This window comes from Lutra lutra, chromosome 11, assembly GCF_902655055.1.
Source record: "Lutra lutra chromosome 11, mLutLut1.2, whole genome shotgun sequence".
Taxonomy (NCBI): domain Eukaryota; kingdom Metazoa; phylum Chordata; class Mammalia; order Carnivora; family Mustelidae; genus Lutra; species Lutra lutra.
The window spans coordinates 9873274-9898972 of NC_062288.1; the positions used below are offsets into that span (position 1 = coordinate 9873274).

Consider the following 25699-nt stretch of genomic DNA (forward strand, 5'->3'; position numbering starts at 1 on the left):
GTTACTTTCCCCGGCAATTAAGTTAATCCTGGAGAAATCTTTCAGGTCAATTAAATAGTTGGATGATTAAGTATGCTTAACATTACCTCTTGTTACCAAAGATATGTTTATTCAAACAAAGGGTCTGAAATAAAACGTGAAGAGGGGGAAAAAAAAAAAAAAGGCCTGTGGCTCCTCCTCCAGACACCCCCCCTCCCAACTGTGATGAATAGGAGGGACTGTTTCCCCCCGCCCCTGGGAGACACTATCCTTGCAGTGTTGTAGGCTGTTTTGAAATTCTTTTCTTTAGAAATTTTTTTCCTTAATATCAAGGAGCCGCTGCTGCTTGCGTGGCTGGCGCACCGGGGGCCGAGGGCAGCGGCGGAACCTCCCGGCTGGTGAAAATGCAGATTGATGATGGCGCGTCTAGGGACGCGCTTTCCCTGGTCTGCAAATCGCACACACCTTGAATGACAGCGAATTATTCTCTACAGGCTTCTCCTGCGGGAAGAGCCACGCGCGGTCCTCCGGCTTTCTCTAGAAAATCCCGCGAGGGTCTCGGACGCAGAAGAGGAGCCGGGCCCGGGAGCGATTCCAGAGTCCGGGGACTCCGGCCCCTGCCGTGCACGTCGCCGCGGACGAGCTGTGCCAGCCGCGGGTCCCTGTCCCCGCGAGGCCACTGCCCGAGAGCCGGCGGCGGCAGCGAAGGGGCGATGCGGAAAGGCGTGAGCGGACTCTGAGCTGCCCGGGGCAGCGGAGGGTCCGGCCAGAGCGCTCCTCGAGGAGCCTACTCGCTCCCGGCTGGGCAGCTTGACCCGAGCCCGCACCACCGGGGATCGGCGGCCCAGTCGGCGTCCGGGCGGGGCCGGGGCACCACGTGGAGCACAGCAGCTGCCGCCAGATGTGCCAGCCACCCGCGGCGAGGCAGGCCCCCCGGAGAGGATCCCGCCAGCTCCGAAGCCCCACTCTTCCTCGCAGCTGGCGGCCTTCGTAAAGGGAGCCCTCGGCCCCCGCCGGCCAGGGTCCCGGAGAGAGGCGGCGGCGCGAGCACCCTCGGGCTAGCAGAGCGTTGCTCGAATCGAGGCGCCTCGGCAGGAGGTTTGTCCCCGCCCGCCCGCCGTGCTGCGCGGCCCCCGTGAAAGGGAAAGAGCGCGCGGCTGAGATGGGCGAGACCATGTCAAAGAGACTGAAGTTCCATCTGGGCGGGGAAGCAGAGATGGAGGAGCGGGCGTTCGCCAATCCCTTCCCGGACTACGAGGCCGCTGCCTCTGCGGTGTTCGCCGCCGGAGCGGCCGAGGAGACGGGCTGTACTCGCCCCCCGCCCACTACCGACGAGCTTGGCCTCCCTTTCGACAACGACGGAAAGGTGAGTCGGCGGACGGCGGCGCTGGCCGGGCCTTAGGCCGCGCCAGGTGGGGGGGGGGGTGGCGATGGTAGCGTCCACCCGTCCCGCCCCGCCCCTAAGGCGCGCTGACGTCACCTCTCCGCGCCCGGTGTCGTGCGTGGGTCCCACCCTGGGAGCTGGAGGGAATCGGAGAGGAATGGCTACTGGGCGCGCTTTCTCCGTTAGCAAGCTGCCCCGCTTCCGGGAGGAAGGGTTATAGATTTCTGTTTTGTTAACAACGTGCGTTTTGATACGCGCCTCCTGGCCTCTTCTGCCTTTGAAATACATTGATGAAGCTTCTGTTTCTTGGCACGTGGAAGTGAATGTCAGGGCTGTAGTGGCGGTCGACGTGCAGGTGTATTTTCTGTCAGGGGCCCTCGCACGCCCTCCAACCTCTGGAGCTGCAGACGTGCCCCCTGACGATCTGTTCCTAGTCTCCCTGAGGCCGATTTTAATCGGGTTTGGCCCCTGGTCCCTGCCCTTGGTATTTACGGCAGAGGAACAGCAACCAAAATATTGTTCGTAAACCGTAGCGTCATTTGAATGGGTCTTGTCCGAGTGCCCAGGACTTGCTTATTTGAACAAATGTTCACTTCGCAGGGGAAAGTAGAAATAAAGGAAGATGTGAATATCAGCATAGCTGCTCATGTTTGGTAAAACCTGACGTTTACCAGTTAGCCCCCCGCCCCCAACTGATCTAAGTGTTCCAAGTCCCACTTCACCTCCCTGGTTCCCCATGTATTTTGTATTCTTACTGCATGTCACAAATAGCTTAAGAGTAGAGAGAAGAGGTTTTCTTATATCTGGAGGAAAAAAATATTAAGGATCCACTGATGTTTCAAAGAAAAAGTTGTAATTCTCATCAGCTCAATCAGTCCCATGTTGTTAATTCTTGTTCTGCTCCAATCCAGTTTTTTTTATTAGTTCTGGAAATTATTACGTAGTTCAGTTTTATGATCCTAAAGTCAGGTGAAATCTGTGTTCTAGACTGTCAGAATTTTTAGCGTTGTGTATCTCTCTGAAGATGAAGCACATTTGCGATAGCATCAGAGTAAGACAATGACTATAAATGAGCAAAGACTTAAAACAATGGCCATGGTTAAAGATGCGATGAAAGTTCATTTGATAAGGAAATGTAGTAATTTCTGTTTTGTGAAACAATTTAAGATAATTGGACGTATTGGAACATATATCTGTACACATACATCTGTTGGGGTGGAAGATCTTGCTTTGCCCTATGGTCCTTCTAGCTGGACTTAGAATCAGATCGACATAAGAGAGATTAAGAGGAGTAAATCAAATTTAATAGGTGTACTTACAGGGAATCCATATGGGCTGGAGATTTCTAAGACAGTGAGGCAACAGGAAGCCTGTATAAGCTAAGTAGAGGTGGAGGGGGGCCTCTGAGGACAGAAAGGGGGAGAAAGACCTTTAGCAAGGAGGTGAAAGGGGATGTTTGGAAAAAACAAGGTTACCATATTATACAGATGAGTTCCTTAAGTAAAGGGGAGTCTCTTTTAATAGCTTTCCTATTGCAGTCTGTCCTTTCCAATGTAAGTTTAGGCAGTTGTGGGGGAGACCGAGAGCTTTTCCTGCATCTGCTGGGTTTTGATTACTTTTTTTTTTTTTTTAAAGATTTATTTTAGAGCAGGGAAGAGGGGAGGCAGAGGGAGAAGGAGAAGCAGATTCCTTGCTGAGCAGGAAGCCCAATGTGGGGTTCCATCCCAGGGCCCTGAGATGGTGATCTGAGCCACCCAGCCACCCCTGGATTTTGGTTACTTTTAACTCAAAAGAGTGTTCATGCAAAAGTGGCCCATCTTGGGGCTGCCTCCTCTTGGCCCCTACATACCCTGGGAAGGTTTATCATCACTTATTTGTCAATGATCCCCATGTAATTTAACATACCAAATAAACGTATTTCGTTTTTTATCTCTGCTTTACAAGGTAAGAGACAAATCCTTTGAGATTTTCCAGGGACCCTCAGAGAAATCTAGGTTGTTTTAATGTCAAACATACCATTTAGAATTTGATTTTTGGCAAGTTGCCAAAATGTCAAAACTTTGGAGCATTTAACTAAATAGGATCATAGATCATGATGAAATAATACTGAGCGATTCACATAACCACGGTGGCAACAAAGGTTTTAAAGGCAAATTCACAAGGTTGCGGAGTTGAGAACAAAACTTAACTCTTATAATATTGAAGACTCAGTGCTCCGAAGTAATCAAAATCTTGATAGAGACAGCATTAAGCACAGAAAATTACTTTGATAAGATATACAATCTTTGCTTTCTGGGCTGATTACTTAAAAAGTAAAGACAAACCTTTCACAGCCTCTTCATAGACCAATAGTCCAAGAAAAATTCCTTTTAGCAGGGAGAAAACCAAATTCTAATCTTGCATATGTCCATTTGATATTCAGACTCATTCTTTAAAAACTTAAATTTATTCCAATCTTAGCTTGCTTGCTCACACAGAAAATTCCTTTCCTAAGACTCCTTTTCCACAACCTTCCCATCCATTCAGGTTTTATCTCTTTCTTATCCTGGAACAACCAGTCATTTTACTAGGACACAGTTACACTTTTTTTCTTTAACAAAAAACATATCTTTCCTTATCCAAAAAATTGTACTTTTTCTTAGCCTACTTTTAATACAGTTGTTTCCTTTTAGTCTTGTTATTTCTTTTAGTTTTAATGATGTGTATTGATTAGGATTCTTAACCCTTAGGGACCTTAATTTCTAGTGAAGACTAAGAAGTAAACAATTATGGATTGTCTGTTCCACAAGTATTCTGTGAATTGGCTAGTTAATGAATACATTTTACAATTTCTAGAAGTATATTCTTCCACGTGGTAGCTTTTTCAATGGGGGCAGACCTGTTTACCAGTGGCTTTTGTTCCTTTGTAATAAGCCAAAAGTAGATGAACCTGTGTTCATTAATCATGTCTCAGAATTCCAGCACTTTGAATAAACCATCCTAGTCTCTCTTAGCCTGTAAGATTTCTGCTGAGAAATCCCATTGGCGGTTCCTTTGTAGGTTATAATCTTTTCTCTTGCTATCTTTAGGTTTCTCTCTTTGTGTTGTGTTAGAAGGTAGGAGAGGGATAGTAACATATCCCCTGATGTGGGAAACAGAGACAGAAGAAAAGAAAAGAAATTATTAAATATCATTATTACAGCCCACTAACAAGTCCTTGAAACAGACGGAGTGACATTCCTCTAGGGACTCAACTGCCCCAATGCCAACACCTTGCTAAGGGCAAAAGGCCCACTTAGCCCAACCCCCCTCCCCATCCTGTAAGTCTGCTTTAACATAAAAAATTTCTTCAGAAATTTTCCTTTATCTCTAAACCCCATAAGATATGTGTTGGCAATCATCCCCCAAATGTATGGCCCCCTGATATGCATTTGAAGGGTCTCATGACTAAGGTTTTATTAAACGGTAATAAATGACCTTTTCCCAACAATGGCTAAGTGACTTTAAGGTCCTGAAAACCTTGTTTTCAAAATTCCTTAGAGACTAACGCTATCCCTAAGCCCCCTCCCAGCTTGTAGGTAAATCATCATCACCCCTCATGACCTCACTGCAACTTTTTCCGCCCACGGGTCCTGTCCCCACAAAACCACCTCTCTGCACCTGTGACGTTTCAAGAATCCTTTTTTGGCCCTTGGCTTCGAACCCTACCATCTTTCATACATCATCCCCCAAATGGAGAAGGACTTTGAGACTGGGAAACAAAGCAGGCAACTTCATACAGTTTACAAGAGTTTTATTCAGGGGAACTTACTGATGGGGGATCAGGTGGAGGATGATCCAGTCACTTGTAGTCATTCTCTGCAAAGTCCAGACATTAGTTCAGAGATTTTATAGAGGGTGGAGACACAGAAGGGCCCTGTAGAGAGACCAAAGGGTTTGCATGCATTTCAGAGGGCTTGCATGTATCTGATCGGCAGTTAATCCTTAATTACCTCTTATGCATCACCTGGGCCTCAGGAAGGGGTGAGACTATGTTATCTCTAACAGATTCATGGGAGGCCAGAGCAAGCCTCCCCCCATCCTGGCCCTGATGGGCATTTCTAAGGTGTGTGTATTGATCACCAAGGGGCCCAGAGCATGTAGCCTCAAGAGAGGTCATCAGGTGAACAGGAAGAACAAGATGGAGGGCCAAAGATGGAATCAGTGTTGTCAGCACTCCTCTAGTCTGATCTTTAATAGTTTTATTATAATGTGTCTTAGACAAGGATATTTCAGATTAAAATAATGTGGTGATCTCTTTATTATGTCCCAATGTTTTCCCAGGTTTGGGAAGTTCTCTGCTATCATTTCTTTAAATAAGGTTTCTGCCCCCTTCTCTTTGTGGAACTGATTCAGATACTGTTGTTTTATTTTGAAGATGTCCTAGAGATCACATAGGCTTTCTTCACTCTTTTTGATTTTTTTTTTCTCTTTTGTCTTCAGACTGTGTTGTTTCAAATTTCCTATCCTCTCACTGATTTTATCTTCTATTTGGTCTACAATGCTTTTGATGCTCTGTGCTGTGTCTTCTATTTAATTAAATTCTTCAGCTCTAGAATTTATCTTTTGATTCTTTTCTATGATTTCCATCTCCTTGTTAAATTTCTCATTTTGGTCATGTATTTCATTTTCTGATTTCATTGAGTTTTCTCTCTGCATTTTCTTGTAGTTCATTGAGTTTCCTTAAAACAGCTATTTTGAAATCTTTATTGGGTAAATCATACATTTTCATGTCTTTGATTTTGGTTAGTGGAAGATTATTGTGATCTTTGGGTACGTCATGTTTCCTTGACTTTTCATTAACCTGTGTTAATGAAACAAACACATCTGCAGGAACTGTGTCCCTTTCATGCGCTCTGCTCTGGGAATCCTACATGCTACTCCCGATTTTCTTCTTCTCCCCACTTGTAGAGCTCTGTCAGCAATGCTCTGGATGCCGTGAGAGAGTCTCTTCAGCAGAGTCCTGCACAGATTTGAAAACTAGACACTCGAGGGCTCTCCCTTTCCCTTTGGGAGAAAACATGGGCGTCTGTTTCGCCCTATGCTGTTCCACCTTCGGGAAGGAGTGATGCCGATAAAGACAAGCTCTTACCCAATTTAATGCACACAGACTCATTTTTTTCTTCTAATGGACTGTTGGAACTTTTGCTCTGAAACCTGGACTTCTGCAGAGGTTTTCGGATCTGATCTGATTGCTCAGTTCGGGGTTCTGCATGCACTCTTGATCACAGCTTGGGGGCAGGGGCGACGACTAGTTCCCAGTCTCCTGTAGGTTCCACAGCCAGTACCAAAACCTCTGCTTATTTATTACCTGATAGACTGGTGGGCTGGACTGCCCATGGGTCCTTGGTGTACGGTGCTGGGTTCCACAACTCACACAAAAGCACTTCTGTTTGTGGATGGATGCCTAATTTTTATTGTTCAAGGGAGGACAAAACAAGGGATGCCTAATCTTAATGCTGCGGTGATGCTGACATCACCCTGGCTGAGGCCTTTAATGTTTACCTATTAATTTTTTCCTGAATGTACACAAGGGGTTTCTGGATCAGAGATTTATTATTTATCAGACAGACTATAACCAGTGAGTGGTTCCACCTGTCTCAAGGCTTCCCTGTGGGGCAACACAGTGAAACCTAGGTCAGATGTCTTCCATGTGCAAAGTCTATGTATCGTAGGCAAATAAGGAAGAAGCTGAACCTTTCTCTGCTTTTTACAAATGGAAAAGAGGCAACTGTCTTCCCTTCTCCTTGTGGGAGAGTTTCATGGGAAATGCCATACTCTAAGTCTTTGGAATGTAAATAGATTTTTCTATGAAAATGAGAAGCCTGGTTCTCTACAGTTGTACAACTCAGAAGTATATCCCTGTGTCACCGCCTCATCCCTCTGAAATAGAAACACATACCTCCAGGGTCAAGTAAACCTCTCTGGACGCCTTACAATGTATGCAGTTGTAACTTGATTCCTAAGGTTTACTTTTAGTCTAGAATCCCAAATTTCAGGAAATTTGCCTTGAAAGCCCAAACTGTGTAGTAACACAAAAACATTTCCTCCTGAGTCTCACAGAGGAACATTTCATTATAACAAGTCAATCTGTCAGTGGATGCACAGTCATACATTTGTGTCTAATAACAGAACTACAAAATAACATGAAAGCAGAAAATAATCATTAAAGGGTTAAATAGGAAATTCCACGATCATAGTCATGGATTTTAATATACCTCAGCAGTTTCTCAGGCAGCTAGATTGTACAAATCATAAAAGACATAAAAATCTGAACACTATCAACTACTTATCTGAGAATACTTAGTTTCTCTTGAGAAAGGCTCTCAGTGACTAAGAATACTTGTTTCCTTAGCTCTTAGCAGCCTTGGGACTTAATATTTTTAATTTTTTTTATTGTTCTGATAAGGCAAAGTCTGATACTCACATGTATTTGAACTTCATTAATTGCTAAGGGAATATTTTGTATGTTTGTCATTTGATGTTTTTCTTTTTATAAGGTACATCAATAATTTTAGGTCTATTTCTGTGTTGTTGTGGTCTTTTTTTACTAACAATGTTTTATATTGCAGCTGTTTCCCCTTTGTCAGTAATTTTTAAGCCATCATTCTTACTTTCTTTAACTTCTAGAAGTTAACATGTTTGTGTACTCAATCCATCTTTTTTGAAAAATTTTTTTTCTTTGGTTCCTACAACTCATTTTTTGTAATCCTACCAATGCCTTGTAGTCCACACAGGGCATTACCTCATTTAAGAACTTAACCTACAAAATTAAGGGAGACGCCCTCTCACCAGTGAAGCATTGACATGGGCCAAGTAATCTGTTCTGTAAACTTAGATTATTAGAGTATTTATCGTAATATTGGCCTATTCTTGTGCAATTTAAATTTCTGTATTCTTTTGGTTCTCAGATCATACATAATTTCACGAGGCGAATCCAGACCAAAATCAAAGATCTTCTGCAGCAAATGGAAGAAGGGCTGAAGACAGCCGATCCCCATGACTGCTCGGCCTATACTGGTTGGACAGGTACAAATGTGGGATACAAGTAATTGGGATGTTCTATTTTGGGTTTATAAGACTTCGATTAAAATTTTTCTTCTTTGAAAATGGTGACGTTTTTACCCTTTATTTTTTTTAAGATTTTATTTATTTATTTGACAGACAGAGAGAGATCACAAGTAAGCAGAGAGAGGAAGGGTAGCAAGCTCCCTGCTGAGCAGAGAGCACAATGCGGGGCTCGATCCCGGGACCCTGAGACCATGACCTGAGCTGAAGGCAGAGGCTTAACCCACTGAGCCACCCAGGCGCCCTAGGTTTTACCCTTTAAATGAAAACTTGAACTTCATCAGTGATGAGATGTTTTGGAGTTTTATTTCTAAAGCAATCTTCTCCACTTGAAGTTTGGTATGTAGTATGTCCTAATTTTATAGCATTATTTATTTGACCGAATATATGGGTATCTGTGAAAATGCATAATAAGAGAAAGCTTGCCCTCGGGTCAGTTTTTTGTTTGCCTTTATTCCTTTGATCTTTGGGACAAGTTGTAGTATGTGATTTCTCCGATATGCATAAACTGTTTAACTTCTTGCTTGTAGTCATTAGACTCATTTGTACACCTAAAGATTTTGATTTTGAATTTGGTGATAATGATTGAATAAGCAACTTGTAATATACACACCTACCTCAAATAACTCAATTTCAAAATTAGCTTGCTTCATCTAATCTTTACATTCTTATTACTTTACTATATAGCCAGAACATTGTAATAACTCTTTAGGGAGTGTAAAAGAAACAAAAGATCATCTCCTGAGAGATGAGACTACAGTATGATTACTGCTAATAACAATTTACGTATCAATTTGTAGCCCTTGTTAAGTTATTATAGTTGAGCCAATGAACAGCACAGATGTAAGTATTCATGTTAGAATCACTGAGAACTGATACCTGCTTTTGCAGTGTACAACCAAACATGATGGCCCTGATCTTTTTTGTGTGTTCATTTTTATAATTTTTTTCTGTGCTGCTTTATTCATATTTGCCTGTTCATGTTAATATAACATTTATGTAATGACATGAAAATTAAATTTTTCAAACTATTATACTCAGGAAGACATGGAGCTAGTTAAGCTTACAGAACCAAAGAAATTCACCTTTAAATGTAAATTTAGATCATTTTAGCTAACTTAAACTAAAATGCAAAGAAGGATTTTTTAAAAATATTTTATTTATTTATTTTTGAGAGAGAGCCTGTCAGTGGGGGGAGGGGCAGAGGAGGGGAGAGAGAGAGAGAGAGAATCTCAAGCAGGCTCCCTGCTGAGTACAGAGCCCCACACAAGGTTCGATCTCACAACCCTGAGATCACGACCTGAGCTGAAATCAAGAGTCAGATGCTCAGCTGACTGAGCCACTCAGGAGCATCAAGATAATTTTAGCTAACTTGAAGTTAAAAAGCAAAGGAGGATATTTTTATCTATTTGTTTGTTTGTTTTAAGATTTTATTTATTTGAGAGAGAAAGAGCATGAACTGGGAGGGAGGGGCAGAAGGAGAAGGAAAAACAGACTTACCACTGAGCAGGGAGCCCAATACAGGACTGGAACCCAATGCAGGACTTGATCCCAGGACCCAGAGATCATGACCTGAGCTGAAAGCAGATGCTCAACCCGACTGAACCACCCGGGCGCCCCAAGAAGACTATTTTTAAAGGAAAAATAACATAGTGATTATTAGCACAGAGTTCCCCTAAGAAGTTTTTTACTTAAAACATTTCTTGTTGAAATAGGGGTTTTAAGTCCATGATTATTAGGTTCTAAATTAGCTATGTATCAGAAACCCTCAGAGAGCTTTATAATAACATATTATAAGCCTCCGTCTCAGAATGATTACATAGTAGAGGAGTCCAAGAATCAGTATTTCTTAAAAATCCCCATTTGTTGTTATCTTTTGGAATCAATGTTACAGCCATCATGGAGGTATTTGGTGTGAATGGTTAAAAGTAATATTTAGGGCTTTGGGATTCGGGTAGCACTATGGAGTCTTACACCCATACCTCCTCTCTCTTTTCTCCTAAACTGTACAATACAAGAAGAATGAATGAAGCACCCGCACCTTTTTTTTTTTTTTTTTTAGCAAAGTTGTGAGATCGAGAATACACCGAATAATAATGTATGAAAAACGAATAGAATCCAAAACAACTGAGAAAGCCACAGTGGTGTCCACGGGAGGAAGCCAGATGACCCACGGGTGGCAAAATGTATTCTGCAATTCCCCTTCTCCCAAATCAATAAATAGTTATTCTCAGAAGGATGAGACACACCCTCGGGGGGAATTTTTGAGGTCCTATCTGAACACGAAATGGGTGAGGAAGAGAGGCAGGGAAAAATGGTGTGGAGAGCATACAGGGAACAGAGGTTATAGGATTCTTTTAAAGTGCATTATTCTAAAAAAAGGATTGTTGTGAATTATGTAAGATAAAATAAAGGGGTTTGTTTTATGAGGCAGGAACTTCATCCCTGGTGGCGCTGGCTAATAGTGTAGTCAGAAAGGAAACGTCAGTGGGGGAACCCTTGTGCAACAAAGAAGGATATGAGAATCAAAGGAAATCCAGTCACCACAAGTCATCATATACAAATAAACTGTCACTTAGTAAGAAGAGGATGCCCTTGAGATTAAAAAAAAAACTGGGAAAGCTGTCCTAACACTTTCCCTCTTTTAGAGGGTCTTGATTCAGAAAAATTCACCTAATTCAAACTTAAGAAAAAATTCAGTTGTGTACATAATATTAGGAAAAAAGGAATATAAAATTCCGTCACTGGAAGAAGAAGAAACCAGGAAAATGCCATTACAACGTGGAAAAGAATTGCCCCATTTTCAACATGAATTTTGGAACTTAATTAAGCAAATGGATCTCAAAGCAGAAATGAACCCAGGGAAGAGATGGCCAGACAATAAGATGATGTGAAATAAGAATTGAAAGAACTAAGAAAAGAAATTGAAGGACAAGGGAAAGTCCCTTCAGAAACAAAGTCCAAATGACAAGGGGCTGAAGGAGGAACTGATGCTCCAGAAAGCACAGCGATACCATAAAAATGAAAAAACACAAAATCTGATCTGGGATGTAATGAGTTTAGAAGTTGTCACTGCATCCTAACAAGTAAAAAGCTGAACAAACTGAAAGATTAACAATTCTTAAATCCGTTAGCAAAGTGAGGTCATAGGGCAAATGTCTACACCAAAAATGAGAGAGAGAGACACACACAGAAAATCACAATTTACTGTAGCAGAGATCCACAAGAAGGAACATCCATGGGAACCAGTGGGGGAATAATAACTTTAAACTTCATTTGATGAGAAGAAAATGCCTCTAGCTGGACCCAGTTACAAGGACCCTTCTTCACTTTTTCAAGTTTAACTCCAGGAGTCCTCCCAGGTTCTCACCGTAGATATTAGAGAAAAATCCCTTTGTGCTTCCGGAAAGGGGAAGAAAGCGGAACCATTTTGAAATATGCCAGAGCATTCTGTTTTTCTTCACAAGACCCGCCCTCCGGAGAAACTATTTTACTAGAACCTAACCTACTGGAGTTTTACTGAAGCTAGACTTCCCTTAGAGAAGGGAAATCCCTAACTCCACCTTCTCTGTCTGGGCCTTTCACATGGGAGAAGGGAAGTACCCAGCTCCAGCCCCCTGTACCTATCCTGTCCAACCTACAGGAAAGAAACACTGAGAAGCACTAGTAAAGGTCATAGTCCAAGGGCACAGCTTCACCAAAAGACCAATTCCTAATCATAGGACCATAGAATACTGCTACTCCCCTATTCCTTACCACCACATTACTGAAGGACTGGTTACTGCAGTTTCTTTTACCCAATACATTAAGTCCACCTTGCAATAAAAATTTACAAGGCATACTAAAAAGTAAAGTAGAATTAAAACAGTTTGAGGTGACTAAGTAGACGTCAGACCCAGAATCAGATACAGCAGGAATGTTGATATTATCAAACTAGGAGTTTTCAAATACTATGATTAATAATGCTAAGGATTTTAGTGAAAAAAGTAAATATGTAAGATGATCCAACATATCCATACAACATGCAGTGCTCATCACAACCAGTGCACCCCTTAATCCCCATCACCTATTTAACCAGCATCCCCCACTGACATCCCTACTGGTAACCATCACTTTGTTTTCTATAGTTAAAAGTCTGTTTCTTTGTTAGCTTTGCTCCTTTGTTTTTGCTAAATTGCACATATGAGTGAAATAATGTGGTATTTGTCTTTCTCGGACTTGCTTTGCTTAGCATAATACTCTTTAGCTCCATCCATGTCAATGCAAGTGATAAGATTTCATTCCTTTTTATGGCTGAGTAATATTCCACTGTATATATGTATACCACATCTTCTTTAGCTATTCCCAGTTGATGGACACTTGGGCTGTGTCCATATTTTGGCTATTATAGATTATACTGCTATAAACATTGGGGTGTGTATATCCCTTCGAATTAGTATTTCTGTCTTTTAGGTAAGTACCTAATAGAGCAATTGCTGGGTCATAGGGTAGCTCTATTTTTAACTTCTTGAGGAACCTACATATCGTTCTCCAGATTGGGTGTTCCCACCAACAGTGTAAGAAGTTTCCCCTTTCTCCGCATCCTGACCAACATCTGTTGTCTCTTGTGTTGTTGATTTTATCCATTCTGACAAGTGTGAGGTGATACCTCATTTTAGTTTTGATTTACATTTGCCTGATGCTGAGTGATGTTGAACATCTTCTCATGTGTCCATTGGCTATCTGGATATCTTCTTTGGAGAAATATCTGTCCATGTTTCTGCTGGATCTCTGCCCCCTCCCCTCCACTGTCATCAAAATCTGCTCATATTTTGATTGGATTGCTTGTATTTTGGTGTTGAGTTTTATAAATTCTTTATATATTTTGGATAACTAGTCCTTTATCAGATATATCATCTGGACCAGTTTAGTTTTGTTGATTGTTTCCTTTGCTATGCAGAAGCTTTTTATTTTGATGTAGTCCCAGTAGTTAATTTTTGCTTTTGTCCTTGCTTCAGGAGTCATAACTAGAAAGAAGTTGCTATGATTGATGTCACACAGCCTACTGCGTATGTTCTGTTATGGGATTCTTATGGTTTCAGTTCTCACATTTAGGTCTTTAATACATTTTTAGTTTATTTTTGTGTATGGTGTAACAAAATGGTCTGGATCCATTCTTTTGCATGTTGCTCTCCAGTTTTCCGACCACCTTTTTGTTGAAGTCTTTTTCCCATTGGATATTCTTCCCTGCTTTGTCAAGGATAAATGGACCATATAGCTGTGGGTTCATTTCTGGCTTTTCCATCCTGTTCCATTGATTTATGTGTCTGTTTTCATGTCAGTATTCTGTTTTGGTTACTACAGCTTTGTAATATAAGCTGAAGTCCAGATTGTAATTCCTCCAGTTTTGCTTTTCTCTCTTGAGGTTACTTGGGCTATTCAGGGTCTTTTGTGATTCCATACAAATTTTAGGATTGTTTGTTCTAGGTACGTGAAAAGTACTGTTGGTATTTTGGTAGGGCTCGCATTAAATGTATAGATTTCTTCAGGTAGTATAGACATTTTAACACTATTTGTTCTTCCAGTCTATGAACATGAAATGTCTTTCCATTTCTTTGTGTCATATTCACTTTCTTTCATCAGTGTTTTATAGTTTTCAGAGTACAGGCCTTTAATCTCTTTGATTAGGTATTCAAAGGTATCTTATTATGTTTAGTGTAAACTGTAAATGGTATTTATTGCTTAATTTCTCTTTCTGCTGTGTCGTTATTGGTGTGTAGAAATGGTACAGATTTCTATACATTGATTATATATCCTGCAACTTTACTGAATTCATGTATCAATTTGAACAATTTTTTGGTGGAGTCTTTGGGTTTTCTATATGGAATATCATGTCATCTGAAATAGTGAAAGTTTGATGTCTTCCTTGTCATTTTGGATCCCTTTTATTTCTTTGTGTTGTCCAATTGCTGTGGCTCGGACTTCCAATACTGTTAAATAACAGTGGTGAGAGCGGACACCCTTGCCTTGTTCCTGATCATTAGGGAAAAGCTCTCAGTTTTTCCCCATTGTGGATGGTAGAGGCCATAGATGGCTTTGATTATCGTGAGGTATGTTGCCTCTAAAACTGCTTTTTTTCGTCTTGATGAATCCCAATAATTCATTTTTGCTTGCCTCTGACAACATGTCTAATAAGCAGTCGCTATGGCTGAGTTCAGAGGTTTCTGCCTGTGTTTCCCTCTAGGATTTTGATGATTTCCTGTCTCACATTTAGGTCTTCCATCCATTTTGAATTTATTTTTGTGTATGATGTAAGATAGTGGTCCAGTTTCATTCCTCTGACTGTGGCTGTCCAGTTTCCCAACACCATTTGTTGAAGACCCCTTTCCCCATTGGATCTTCTTTCCTGCTTTGGCAAAGATTAATTGACCATACAGCTGTGGGTTCATTTCTGGTCTCTCTATTCTGTCCCATTGATCTGTGTCTGATTTTGCTTCAGTACCATACTGTCTTCATGATTGCAGCTTTGTAAAATAGCTTGAAATCTGGAATATGTGATACCTCCAGTTTTGTTTTTCTTTATCAGAATTGACTTTGGCTATTTGGGGTCTTTTCTGGTTCCATACACATTTTAATATTGTTATTGTAGCTCTGTGAAAAATGCTGGTGGTATTTTTATAGGGATCGCATTAAATGTGAGATTGCTTTGGGTAGCACAGACATTTTAAAAATGTTTGTTCTTCCACTCCACGAGCGTGGAAATCTTTCCATTTCTTTGTGGCCTCTTCAATTTATTTCATAAGTGATCTATAGTTTTCAGAATACAAATCTTTTATCACTTTAGTTACCTATTCCTAGGTATCTTATTTTGGGGGCACAACTACACAGGGATCGATTCCTTGGTTTCTTTTTCTGCTGCTTTAATATTGATGTATAGAAATGCTACAGATTTCTGCACATCAATTTTATATTCTGCAACATTGATGAATGCACATATTCTAGCAATTTTTTGGTGCAGTCTTTTGGATTTTCTACATAGAACGTCATGTCATCTGCAGAGAGTGAAAGTTTGACTTCTTCCTTGCCAATTTGGATGCCTTTTATTTCTTTTTGCTGCCTGATTGCTGAGGCCAAGACTGCCAGTCCTATGTTAAATAGTAATGGGGACAGCGGAAATCCCTCTCTTGTTCGTGACCGTAGGAGAAAGGCTCTCAATTTTTCCCCATTGAGGATGGTATTAGCTGTAAGTCTTTTATATGTGACCTTTATGATGTTGAGGTATGATCCAGCTGTCCTTACTTTGTTGAGGGTCTTTATCCAGAAAGGATGCTGTACTTTGTCAAAAGTTTCTTCTGCATCATCAACAGGATCATATGGTTCTCATCCTTTTATTGATGTGGTGTATCACATTGATAGATTTGAGAATATTGAACCACCTCTGTAGCCCAGGCATAAATCCCATTTGATCATGGTGAATAAATCTTTTAATGTACTGTTGAATTTGATTTACTAGTATCTTGTTGAAAATCTTTGTATCCATATTCATCAGGAATATTGTCTGTAATTCTCCTTTTTAGTAGAGTCTGGTTTTGGAATCAAGGTAGTGCTGGCTTCATAGAATGAGTTTGGGACTTTCCTTTCCATTTCTGTTTTTTGGAACAGTTTAAGTATTAATTAGTATTTAAATGTTTGGTAGAATTCCCCTGGAAATCCACCTGGCCCAAGACCTTTGTGTGTGGGGAGATATTTGATGACTGAATCAATTTCTTTGCTGTTTATTGGTCTGTTCAAATTTTCTATTTCTTCCTGTTTCAGATTTGGTAGTTTGTAGATTTCTAGGACTTTGTCCATTTCTTCCAGGTTGTCCAGTTTGTTAGGATATAATTTTTCATCGTATTCTCTTATAATTATTTGTGTTTCTTTCTTGGTTATGATCTCTCCTCTTTCATTCATGATTTTATGTATTTGGGCCCTTTCTCTTTTCTTTCTGTTAAGTCTGGCTAGGGGTTTATCAATTTTATTAATTCTTTTGAAGAACCAGCTCTTAGTTTTGTTGAATTGTTTTATTGATTTTTTTTTTTTTTTTGCTTTTTATAACATTTATTTCTGCATTAATCTTTATTATTTCCCTCCTTCTGCTGGTGTTAGGCTTCATTTGCTCTTCCTTTCCTAGCTCCATTAAGTGTAAGGTTGGATTGCTAATTGAGACTTCTTGTTTTTTGGGGTATGACTGTATTGTAATATACTTCCCTTTTATGACTGTCTCTGCTGCATCCCAAAGGTTTTTGAATGTTGTCTTTTCATATTCATTTGCTTCCATGTATTTTTTTTATTTCTTTAACATCTTAATTAAGCCATTCATTCCTTACCAGGATGTTCTTTAACCTCCATATATTTGTGGTCTTTCCAAATTTTTCCTTGTGGGTAACTTCCAGTTTCATAGCATTGTGGTCTGAAAATATGCACTATAAAATGATCTCAAGGTTATTTGTACTTGTTGAGGGTTGATTTGTGACCTAGTATGTGATCTATTCTGGAAAATGTTCCATGTACACTTGATAAGAATGTGTATCCTGCTGCTTTAGGATGAAATGTCTTGAATATAACTGTTAAGTTCATCTGATTCAGTATGTTATTCAAAGCCATTGTTTCCTTGTTGATTTTCTGCTTGGATGACCTCTCCATTGCTGTAAGTGGGGTGTTAAACTCCCCTACTATTCTTGTATTACTATCAATGAGTTTCTTTATTAATTAATTGTTTTATGTATTTGGGTATTCCAAGCTGGGAACATAAATACCATTAGATATTCTTGATGGATATAGGTCTCTTCATTTATGATATAATGCCCTTCTTCATCTCTTGTTACAGTTTTTATTTTAAAGTCAATCTTGTCTGATATAAATATGGCTACTCCCAGCTTTCTTTTGATGTCCATTAGCATGAGAGATAGTTCTCCATTTCTTACTTTCCATCTGCAAGTGTCTCCAGGTCTAAAATTAGTCTCTTGTAGGCAGCTTATAGATAGATCTCGCTTTTTATCCATTCTCATACCCTTTGTCTTTTGACTTGAGCATTTCGTCCACTTACATTCAGAGTGATGATTGAAAGATGAATTTAGTGCGATTTTTTTTTTTCTGGTGGTGTTCTGTGCTCCTTTCTAGTCTTTGTTGCTTTTGATCTCCCCCTTCTCCCCCACTCAAAGATTCCCATGTAATATTTCTTGCAGGGCTGGTTTGGTGAGCACAAACTCCTTTAGTTTACCTAGGAAAGTGTTTATCTCTCCTATTCAGAATGATAGTCTTGCTGGATAAAGAATTCTTGACTCCATATTTTTCCCATTCAGCACATTGTATATTTTCTTCTTATCCTTTCTGGCCTGCCAGGTTTTAGTGGACAGATCTGCTGTGAACTTGATGTATCTTCCCTTTTAGGTTAAGGACTTTTTTTTTTTTTTTTTTTACTCTTGCTGTTTTCTGGATTCTTTCCTTGTGTATTTTGCGCATTTGACTATGATGCGCATTGGTGATTGTGAGCTTCTTTTTAATTTCTTGAGTGTTTTCTGTACTTCTTGGATTTTGATGTCTATGACCTTCCCCAGATTAGGGAAACCTCCCCTTTCTTCTGGGACTCCTAAGATATGACTATTATTACATTTTTGTAAGTTGCTGAGTTCCATAGTCTGCCTTCATTGTCCATTACCTATCTTTCCTTCTTTTTTTTCAGGCTCATTGTTTTTCATAATTTTATTTTCTATATCACTAATTTGCTTTTCTGCTTCATCCATCCTTGTTCTTATGACCTCCATTTGGGATTGTATCTTGGTTATAGCATTTTTAATTTTGGCCTGATTAGATTTTAGGTTTTTTTTTAATCTATGCAGTAAGTGATTGTCTACTGTCTTCTACGCTTTTTTTTAAAGCCCAGCTAGTAGTCTAATAATTGTTGTTTTAAATTCTAGTTCAGACATCTTATATCTGTATTGGTTAAATATCTGGCCACAAGTTGAACTTCCTTTTTCGGGGGGTGAATTTCTCCATCTTGTCATTTTGGTCCAGAAAAGAAGAAAAAAGAGGGGGAAAATCATAAAGGATAAAGAAAAATATAGAAAACAAAACAAAAACAAAAAAACTAGATCCTGGCTGTGTTTTGGTCTGCTTGTTAGAAGGATCTAGAGACCAACATAAAATAGATAAAATAAAATAAATAAAAGTAAATAAAAAATAAAAAACATATAAAGTATACACATATAAATAAGTTTAAAGTTAATATTAAAGAGAAAGAAGTAATTGAAAAAATAAGAAAATAATTACAAAATAATAAAATGAATAAAGAATGAAAGTAAAAAGGCCATTAGATCCTCTTTATCCCTGGAGCTCAAGCTTCGCAGCCCTCTGTGATCAGGAAATGTAGTGTAAATAAGTTGTTCATGCTGGTCTGGAGGAGAGGTCCGCTGTGCTGATTCTCAGGCTGACTTGTTTCAGTGGGAAGTGCACCCCTCCAGGGCGCAGGGTTGCAGGCTGGCTGTAAGCCACTCTGGCCTCCACAAGGTGGTGCTGTTTTCCTCCCTGAAGGCTGCAGCACTGATGAATATGGCAGTGTCCTACTTTCTAGCCCTGGAAGTGAAAGTTCACCTCCACACTCTCCAGTGAGCCCTCACAGAAGAACAGTCAGTCAGTCCTGTGTCCCCTGTTTTGATCAGAGCTCTGCATTCACCTTGGCTGTGTCTGAGGTTTTTTTATCTCAGGTGCAGGACCAGGTTTCAAAACTCCAAATTTTATGGGCTTCTCCAGAGCCGACCTGCACTGTTCCTCCAGGGGAGTGTATCACCATGCTTTCGCCATTTGCTAGACCGTCCTGGGAGAGTGACCATACAGCCACCCAGCGTTTCTCAGTTTATGTCCAAACAGAGCAGAAAGCCAGCACCAACACTCGCTGTTCTCAGCCACCTTCTGTGCTCCAGTGCCTAGGCACAGGACAACACTTAGGTGCCACCCATTCTTGCAACCCAGGAGCTTCTCAGACCACAGGGTCACACCTGGGACTCTGCCCTACTTCATCACCCGAGCACCTTTAAGCCTGGCACGTTCCCCACTAAAGCAGACTTCTAAAAGGTCAGATTTTGCTTAAAATACATTGCGGTGGCTTCTGAAAGTAGGCTTTATCCCTGCCACCGTATCCATAGCTATATCTCTCCCAACTCAACTCAACAGCCCCTCCTAACTTACAAAAAATGGTCGCTTTTCTACTTGTAGACTTGCAGTTTTTGTTCTCTCGGACTTCTGACTGATTTCTTAGGTGTTCAGAATGATTTGCTATATAACACTGTGTTCGAGGGACAACACAGCTTAGGGTCCCCCTAATCCTCTGCTACCTTAACTCCTCCCCTATAGTGTCCTTCTTTGTCTTGTTACAGTCTTTGGTTAAAATCTAGTTTGTCTGGGGGCACCTGGGTAGCTCAGTGGGTTAAGGCCTCTCTCTTCGGCTCAGGTCGTGATCCCAGGGTCCTGGGATCAGGCCCTGCGTCGGGCTCTCTGCTCAGCGGGGAGCCTGCTTCCACCTCTCTCTCTCTGCCTGTCTCTCTGCCTACTTGTGATCTCTGTCTGTCAAAGAAATGAATAAAATCTTTAAAAAAAAATCTAGTTTGTCTGATAGAAGTATTACAAACTCTGGCTTTCTTTTGTCATCTGTTTGCATGATAAATATTTCTCCATCCTTTTACTTTCAATGTGACTTTAGGTGTAAAATGAGTCTTTTCAATTATCATATGGTTTCAGTCATATGTGTAATATAAGGAACAGCACAGAGGATCATAGGGGAAGGGAGGGAAAACTGAATGGGAAGAAATCAGAGAGGGAGATAAGCCATGAGAGACTCTTAGCTATGGGAAACAAATCGAGGGTTGTGGAAAGGGAGGTGGATGGGGGCATGGTGTGACTCGGTGATGGGCATTAGGAAGTGCACATGATGCAATGATCATTGGGTATTATATGCAACTAATGAATCATTGAACACTACATCAAAAACTAATGATGTAATGTATGTACGAGTTGAATTTAAAATACAGTGAGTTTTGTAGGCAACATATGATGAGTCTTGTTTTTTTAATGAATTCTGTTATTCTGTGTGGGTTGGACCATTTATCCATTTAGAGTAATTATTGATAGATATGTATTCTTTTTTTTTTTTTTAGATTTTTTTATTTACTTATTTGACAGAAATCACAAGTAGGCAGAGAGGCAGGTAGAGAGAGAGGAGGAAGCAGTCTCCCCGCTGAGCAGAGAGTCTGATGCGGGGCTCGATCCCAGGACCCTGGGATCATGACCCGAGCCGAAGGCAGAGGCTTTAACCCACTGAGCCACCCAGGTGCCCTGATAGATATGTATTTAGTGCAATTTTATTACTTGTTTTGTCATTCTTTCTAGACATTTTTTTTCTGATCTTTTCTTGTCTTTGTCAATTTTGGTCTCTCCTTTCCACTCAAAGAGTCCCCTCTAATGTTTCTTGCAGGGCTGATTTAGTGGTCATGAACTCCTTTAGTTTTTGTTTGTCTGGAAAACTCTCCTTCTAGTCTGAATTATAGCCTTGCTTGGTAGAGTATTCCTGGCTACATATTTTTCCTATTCAGCATGTTGAATATATCATTCCACTCCCATCTGGCTTGCCATGTTTCTGTTGAAAAAAATCTCTTGCTAGCCTTATGGGTTTTCCCTTGTAAGTTAAAGACTTTTTTTTGTCTTGCTGCTTTTAAGATTTTTTTTATCACTATATTTTGCACATTTAATTGCAGTATGTCTTGGTATTAGCCTTCTTTTGTTGATTTTGTTGAGAGTTCTCTGCATCCTGTATCTGGCTTTCTGTTTTCTATCCCAACTTAGGGACATTTTCAGCTATTATTTCTCCAGATAAATTTTCTTTCGCCTTTTCTCTCTCTTCTTCCTTTGGGACTCCTATAAGAAAGATATTACTACATTTGATGGAGTTCCCTAAATCTATTCTCATGATGCATAGTTCTCTTTTTCTCTTTCATTCTACCTCATTTCTTTCCATTATTTTGTCTTCCAGGTCATTAATTTGTTCCTCTACTTCTTCCAGCCTGCTGTTTATTTCATTAATTGTGTTTCTCATCTCTTTTTATTGAACTCTTCATCTCTGATTGATTCTTTTTTAACTTTTATCTCTATGATAAGGAAGTCACTGATGTCTTCTTTGCTTTGCCCCAAGCCTAGTGAGTATCCTTATGATCATTGCTTTAAATTCTCCATCAGGCATGTTACTTATAATCTGTTTCACTTAGATCTCTTGCCGTGGCCTTATCTTGTTCATTTGTGACAAATTCTTCTGTTTTCACATTTTTCTAAATTTCTGCCGCCTTCTCTGTGTTAGAAAAACCAGTTATGTCTCATGCTTCTGAAGGTAATGGCTTTATGAAATGTGTTCGTATAGTGCCCAAGACCTGGCACTTCAGGGAGTGTTTCTGGTGTGTGCTGCATGGACTTTACTGTTGTTTTTGGCTTCTCCGTCCTTTAAACCAGTCGTTTGCTGTGGGCATGTTTGTTGCCTGGCCTGAATGTGGCAAGTTTTAATTAGGTGTGCTCTTTTGCTTTTGAGATGAGACCTGTCACCACCTCCACTGGAACTGAGGCCCTGTAGAACTCATTGTTTGGGAGATGTGTGGGCATGAGTTTGTGCTGGTCTTTGGAGTGAGGGCCCTCTACACTGGGACTGAAGGAAGTGTGACTGGAAGGGCAGTCTCCCCAGAGCACAGGGGTGTGGGGCTTCTTGGTGCAAAAAGTTAGGCAGACAGGGACGCCTGGGTGGCTCAGTGGGTTAAGCAGCTGCCTTCAGCTCAGGTCATGATCCCAGCGTCCTGGGATCGAGTCCCACATCGGGCTCCTTGCTTGGCGGGGAGCCTGCTTCTCCCTCTGCCTCTGCCTGCCATTCTGTCTGCCTGTGCTCGCTCGCTCTCCTCTCTCTCTCTGACAAATAAATAAAATCTTTAAAAAAAAAAAAAAAGTTAGGCAGACAGTGTTTACATCTCCCTGCTTCCTGCAAGTGACTCTCTTTATGCTTCGGGTCAGGAGAGGGAAATGGCGCCAGCTAGCTCCTTTGAGAGGCATCTCCTTCAGTACAGCTTTTCAGGGACAGGTTCCAAGAAGAGCAAATAATCTCTACTGTGTGCCTCAGACAGTCTTCTGATCGCTGTTTCCACACTATCTGCCCCTCAGGTTGTTTGCTTGCCTTCCTTCCATGATTTGCACAGCGCCCTCTAGGCTCTGTTGCATCTATGTCCGCTGACCTTTAAAACAACAGGTTTTAAGCCCCTCTGGCTGCAAGAACTCACGAAATTAAGCCCCTCTCGTTTTCCAAGTCAGCAGCTTTGGAGAAATGTTCTCGTGCGTCCCCCTCTGTGCTTCTCTCTCTTGCTCTTCTCCACCACCTGTGCTCCCTCCTTCCCACAGAACTCGTGATCCGTTTCTCGCATGGTTCAGAAACCGTGTCTCTGCACTTCCTACCTCTTTCCTTCCTTTAGTTTTGGAGTTTGTTCTTTCAGTATTCGGATTGATTCCTGAGGTATTTAGGATGATTCAGTAGTTACCTAGTTGTATTTTTCAGATGAGGAAAGTCTAGGGTCTTCCTATTCCACCACCATCTTTGAAACCCTAGGAGAGATGGAAATTCTAAGAAAAAAGGAAATAGAAATGCTTAGAAATCATATGTACTATAAGAGAAATGAAGAATTCCTTTGATAGGTTTATTATTAGATGAGGTACAGTTAAGGAAAGAAATAGTGACCTTGAAAATGACATAGAAACTTAGAAAACTGAAAAGGAAATTGAAAAAAAGTATAAAAAAAATACCCAGTAGAGAATATTCAAGTACAGTGGGACAATGACAAAAAGCACAACATATATGAAATGGGAATATCAGAAGGAGAAGGAACAGAAGGAAAAACAGAGGCAATATTTAAAGCAATAGTGACTGAGAATTTCTACAAATTAACATCATACACGAAACTATAAATCCAGGAAGCTCAGAGAACACCAAATAGCAAAGATCCCCCCCCCCCACCAAAAAAAAACCTCCACAGATAGACCAAAACCAAAAACTTCACATAGGCATATTATATTCAAACTTCATAAAACCATAAAAAAATAATCTTGAAAGACAGAAGGGGGGGAAAAATCCTACTTATAGCAGAGCAAAAAAAGAATTATACCAGACTTCTTTTCATCAACCATATGAGCAAGATGAGGGTGGAGTGAAGTATTTAAAGTACTGAGAGGAAAGAATCCGGGTCCTAGTAATCTGTAACCTGCTCAATTAGCCTTGAAAAGGTAGTGAGAAATAAAAACCTCAAATAAAAATTAAGGGAATTTGTTGCCAGTAGACCTACCAGCAAGAAATGTTGAAATAAGTTATTTTGAGAAGGAAAATGATGTAAGTGAGAATCTTGGATCTACATAAAAAAAAAAATCAGAGAATGAATAAGTAAAAGTGAAATAATTATTTTTTTATTCTTAATTGCTCTAACAAGTCAAAATATACAAAATAGCATTTGTGTAAAATATTGTTCAAAACAATAACACTGTTCAATCATGTATATTTTTATATATATTTATATTGATACTTCTAAATGCTTAAATGCATGTGATATATATAAGTAAATTAAATGACCTCAAGATATGAGGGCTGAGAGGGAGGAATTAGGAATATTTTGTTATTATAAAGTGCTGGCTCTATCCTTGAAATGATACAGTGTGATTTGAGAGTGGAGTAGGATTAAATAAGAAAAACCACATCATCACATCAATAAATGCAGAGAAACATTTGACAAAAATCTAGCACGTATTCTTGATAGACTATCTCTGGAAACTTAGGAATAGTTCTTCTATTTAGTGAAGAACATCCACAAAGAGCCTAAAACTAAAATCATATTTAATGATAAGACACTTGAAACTTTGCTGCTGAGGTCAGCAACTAGACAAGAATGTTCTCTCTCACAATAGCTTTCAACATTATACCAGAAGTCCTAACTAATGCAATAAGATTATAAAAGGAAATAAAAAGGTATACAAATTGGGAAGGAAGAAATAAAACTTTCTTTGTAGATGACATGATAATTCTATGTAGAAAATCAGAAATAATGAAAAAATCCATGACTAGTAATTGCACCATTACAGGTTATGAGGTTAATATACAAAAGTGAATCACTTTCCTATGTAACAACGAGTAAGTGGAACTTGAAATGAAAAAACAATACCATATGTGCTCATTTTGACACAACATACACTGAAGTTGGAACAATACAGAGAAGGTTGGCATGACCCCTGGGCAAGGATGCCACAAACTCATGAAGAAGTCCATTAAAAAAATAATAATACCATTCATATTAGCACTCCCCCAAATGAAATAGGTGTAAATTACAAAAAGTCTACAAAGTCTGTGTGAGGTAAACTACAAAAGTCTTCTGAAAGATGTCAAAGGAGAACTAAATAGATATTCCATGTGCAGGGATGAGAAGACTTGCATCTTCCCAGTTCTTTCCATCTTGATCTGTAGATTCAGTGCAATGCCAACTAAAATTGCAGCAAGTTATTTTGTGGATATTGACAAACTGATTCTAAAGTTTATATGGAAAGGGAAAAGATCCAGAATAGCCAACTCAGTATTGAAGGAAAAGAACAAAGTTAGAGGACTGATTTTACATGACTTCCAAGATTTACTATAAAGCTATGACAATCAAAGCAGTGTGAGTGTGATGCAAGAAGTGGCAGAAAAATGGATGGCTTGAATAGAACAGAGAGCTCAGAACTAGACTCACTTAAATGCAGCCTACTATATACAGTTCACTGGTCTTTGACAATGGAGCAAAAGCAAAATGGGGGAAGACAGTCATTTTAACAAATGACGCTGGAGCAACTGGGCATATACGTGCAATAAAGTTAATTTAGACATCTTTCAAAAGTATTAGCTCAAAGTGGATCATAGGCCTAGATGTAAAATAGAAAACTGGAAAACTAGGAAACAGCATAAAAGAAAACCTAGATGGCCTTGGGTATGGCAATGACTTTCTATATATGATACCAAAGACATTATTAGTTAAAGAAATAAATGAGAATCTGGCCTTTGCTAAAATTAAACACTGCTCTGTGAAAGATAATGTCAAGAAAATGGGGAGATAATTCACAGACTAGATGAAAATTTTTGTGGGGCACCTTGGTGCCTCAGTCGGTTTAAGCATCTGCCTTTGCCTCAGGTCATGATCCCAG

At 40.0% G+C, this 25699-nt stretch overlaps 1 protein-coding gene and 1 non-coding gene across 2 annotated transcripts in view; both read left to right on the forward strand.

The window, feature by feature from the left end:
* The first annotated feature begins 225 nt into the window (after positions 1-225).
* The window catches only part of LANCL2 (LanC like glutathione S-transferase 2), a 55873-nt gene continuing 30399 nt past the window's right edge, over positions 226-25699 (forward strand). Inside the window, exons 1-2 of the mRNA XM_047695201.1 lie at positions 226-1345; positions 8293-8410. Coding sequence (XP_047551157.1) covers positions 1142-1345; positions 8293-8410 — 322 coding nt within the window. The 5' untranslated portion in view covers positions 226-1141. The remainder of the gene's footprint in view (positions 1346-8292; positions 8411-25699) is intronic.
* Positions 24696-24803, forward strand: LOC125081528 (U6 spliceosomal RNA). The gene has a single exon (XR_007121729.1). It is a non-coding gene; the product is annotated as a U6 spliceosomal RNA (small nuclear RNA).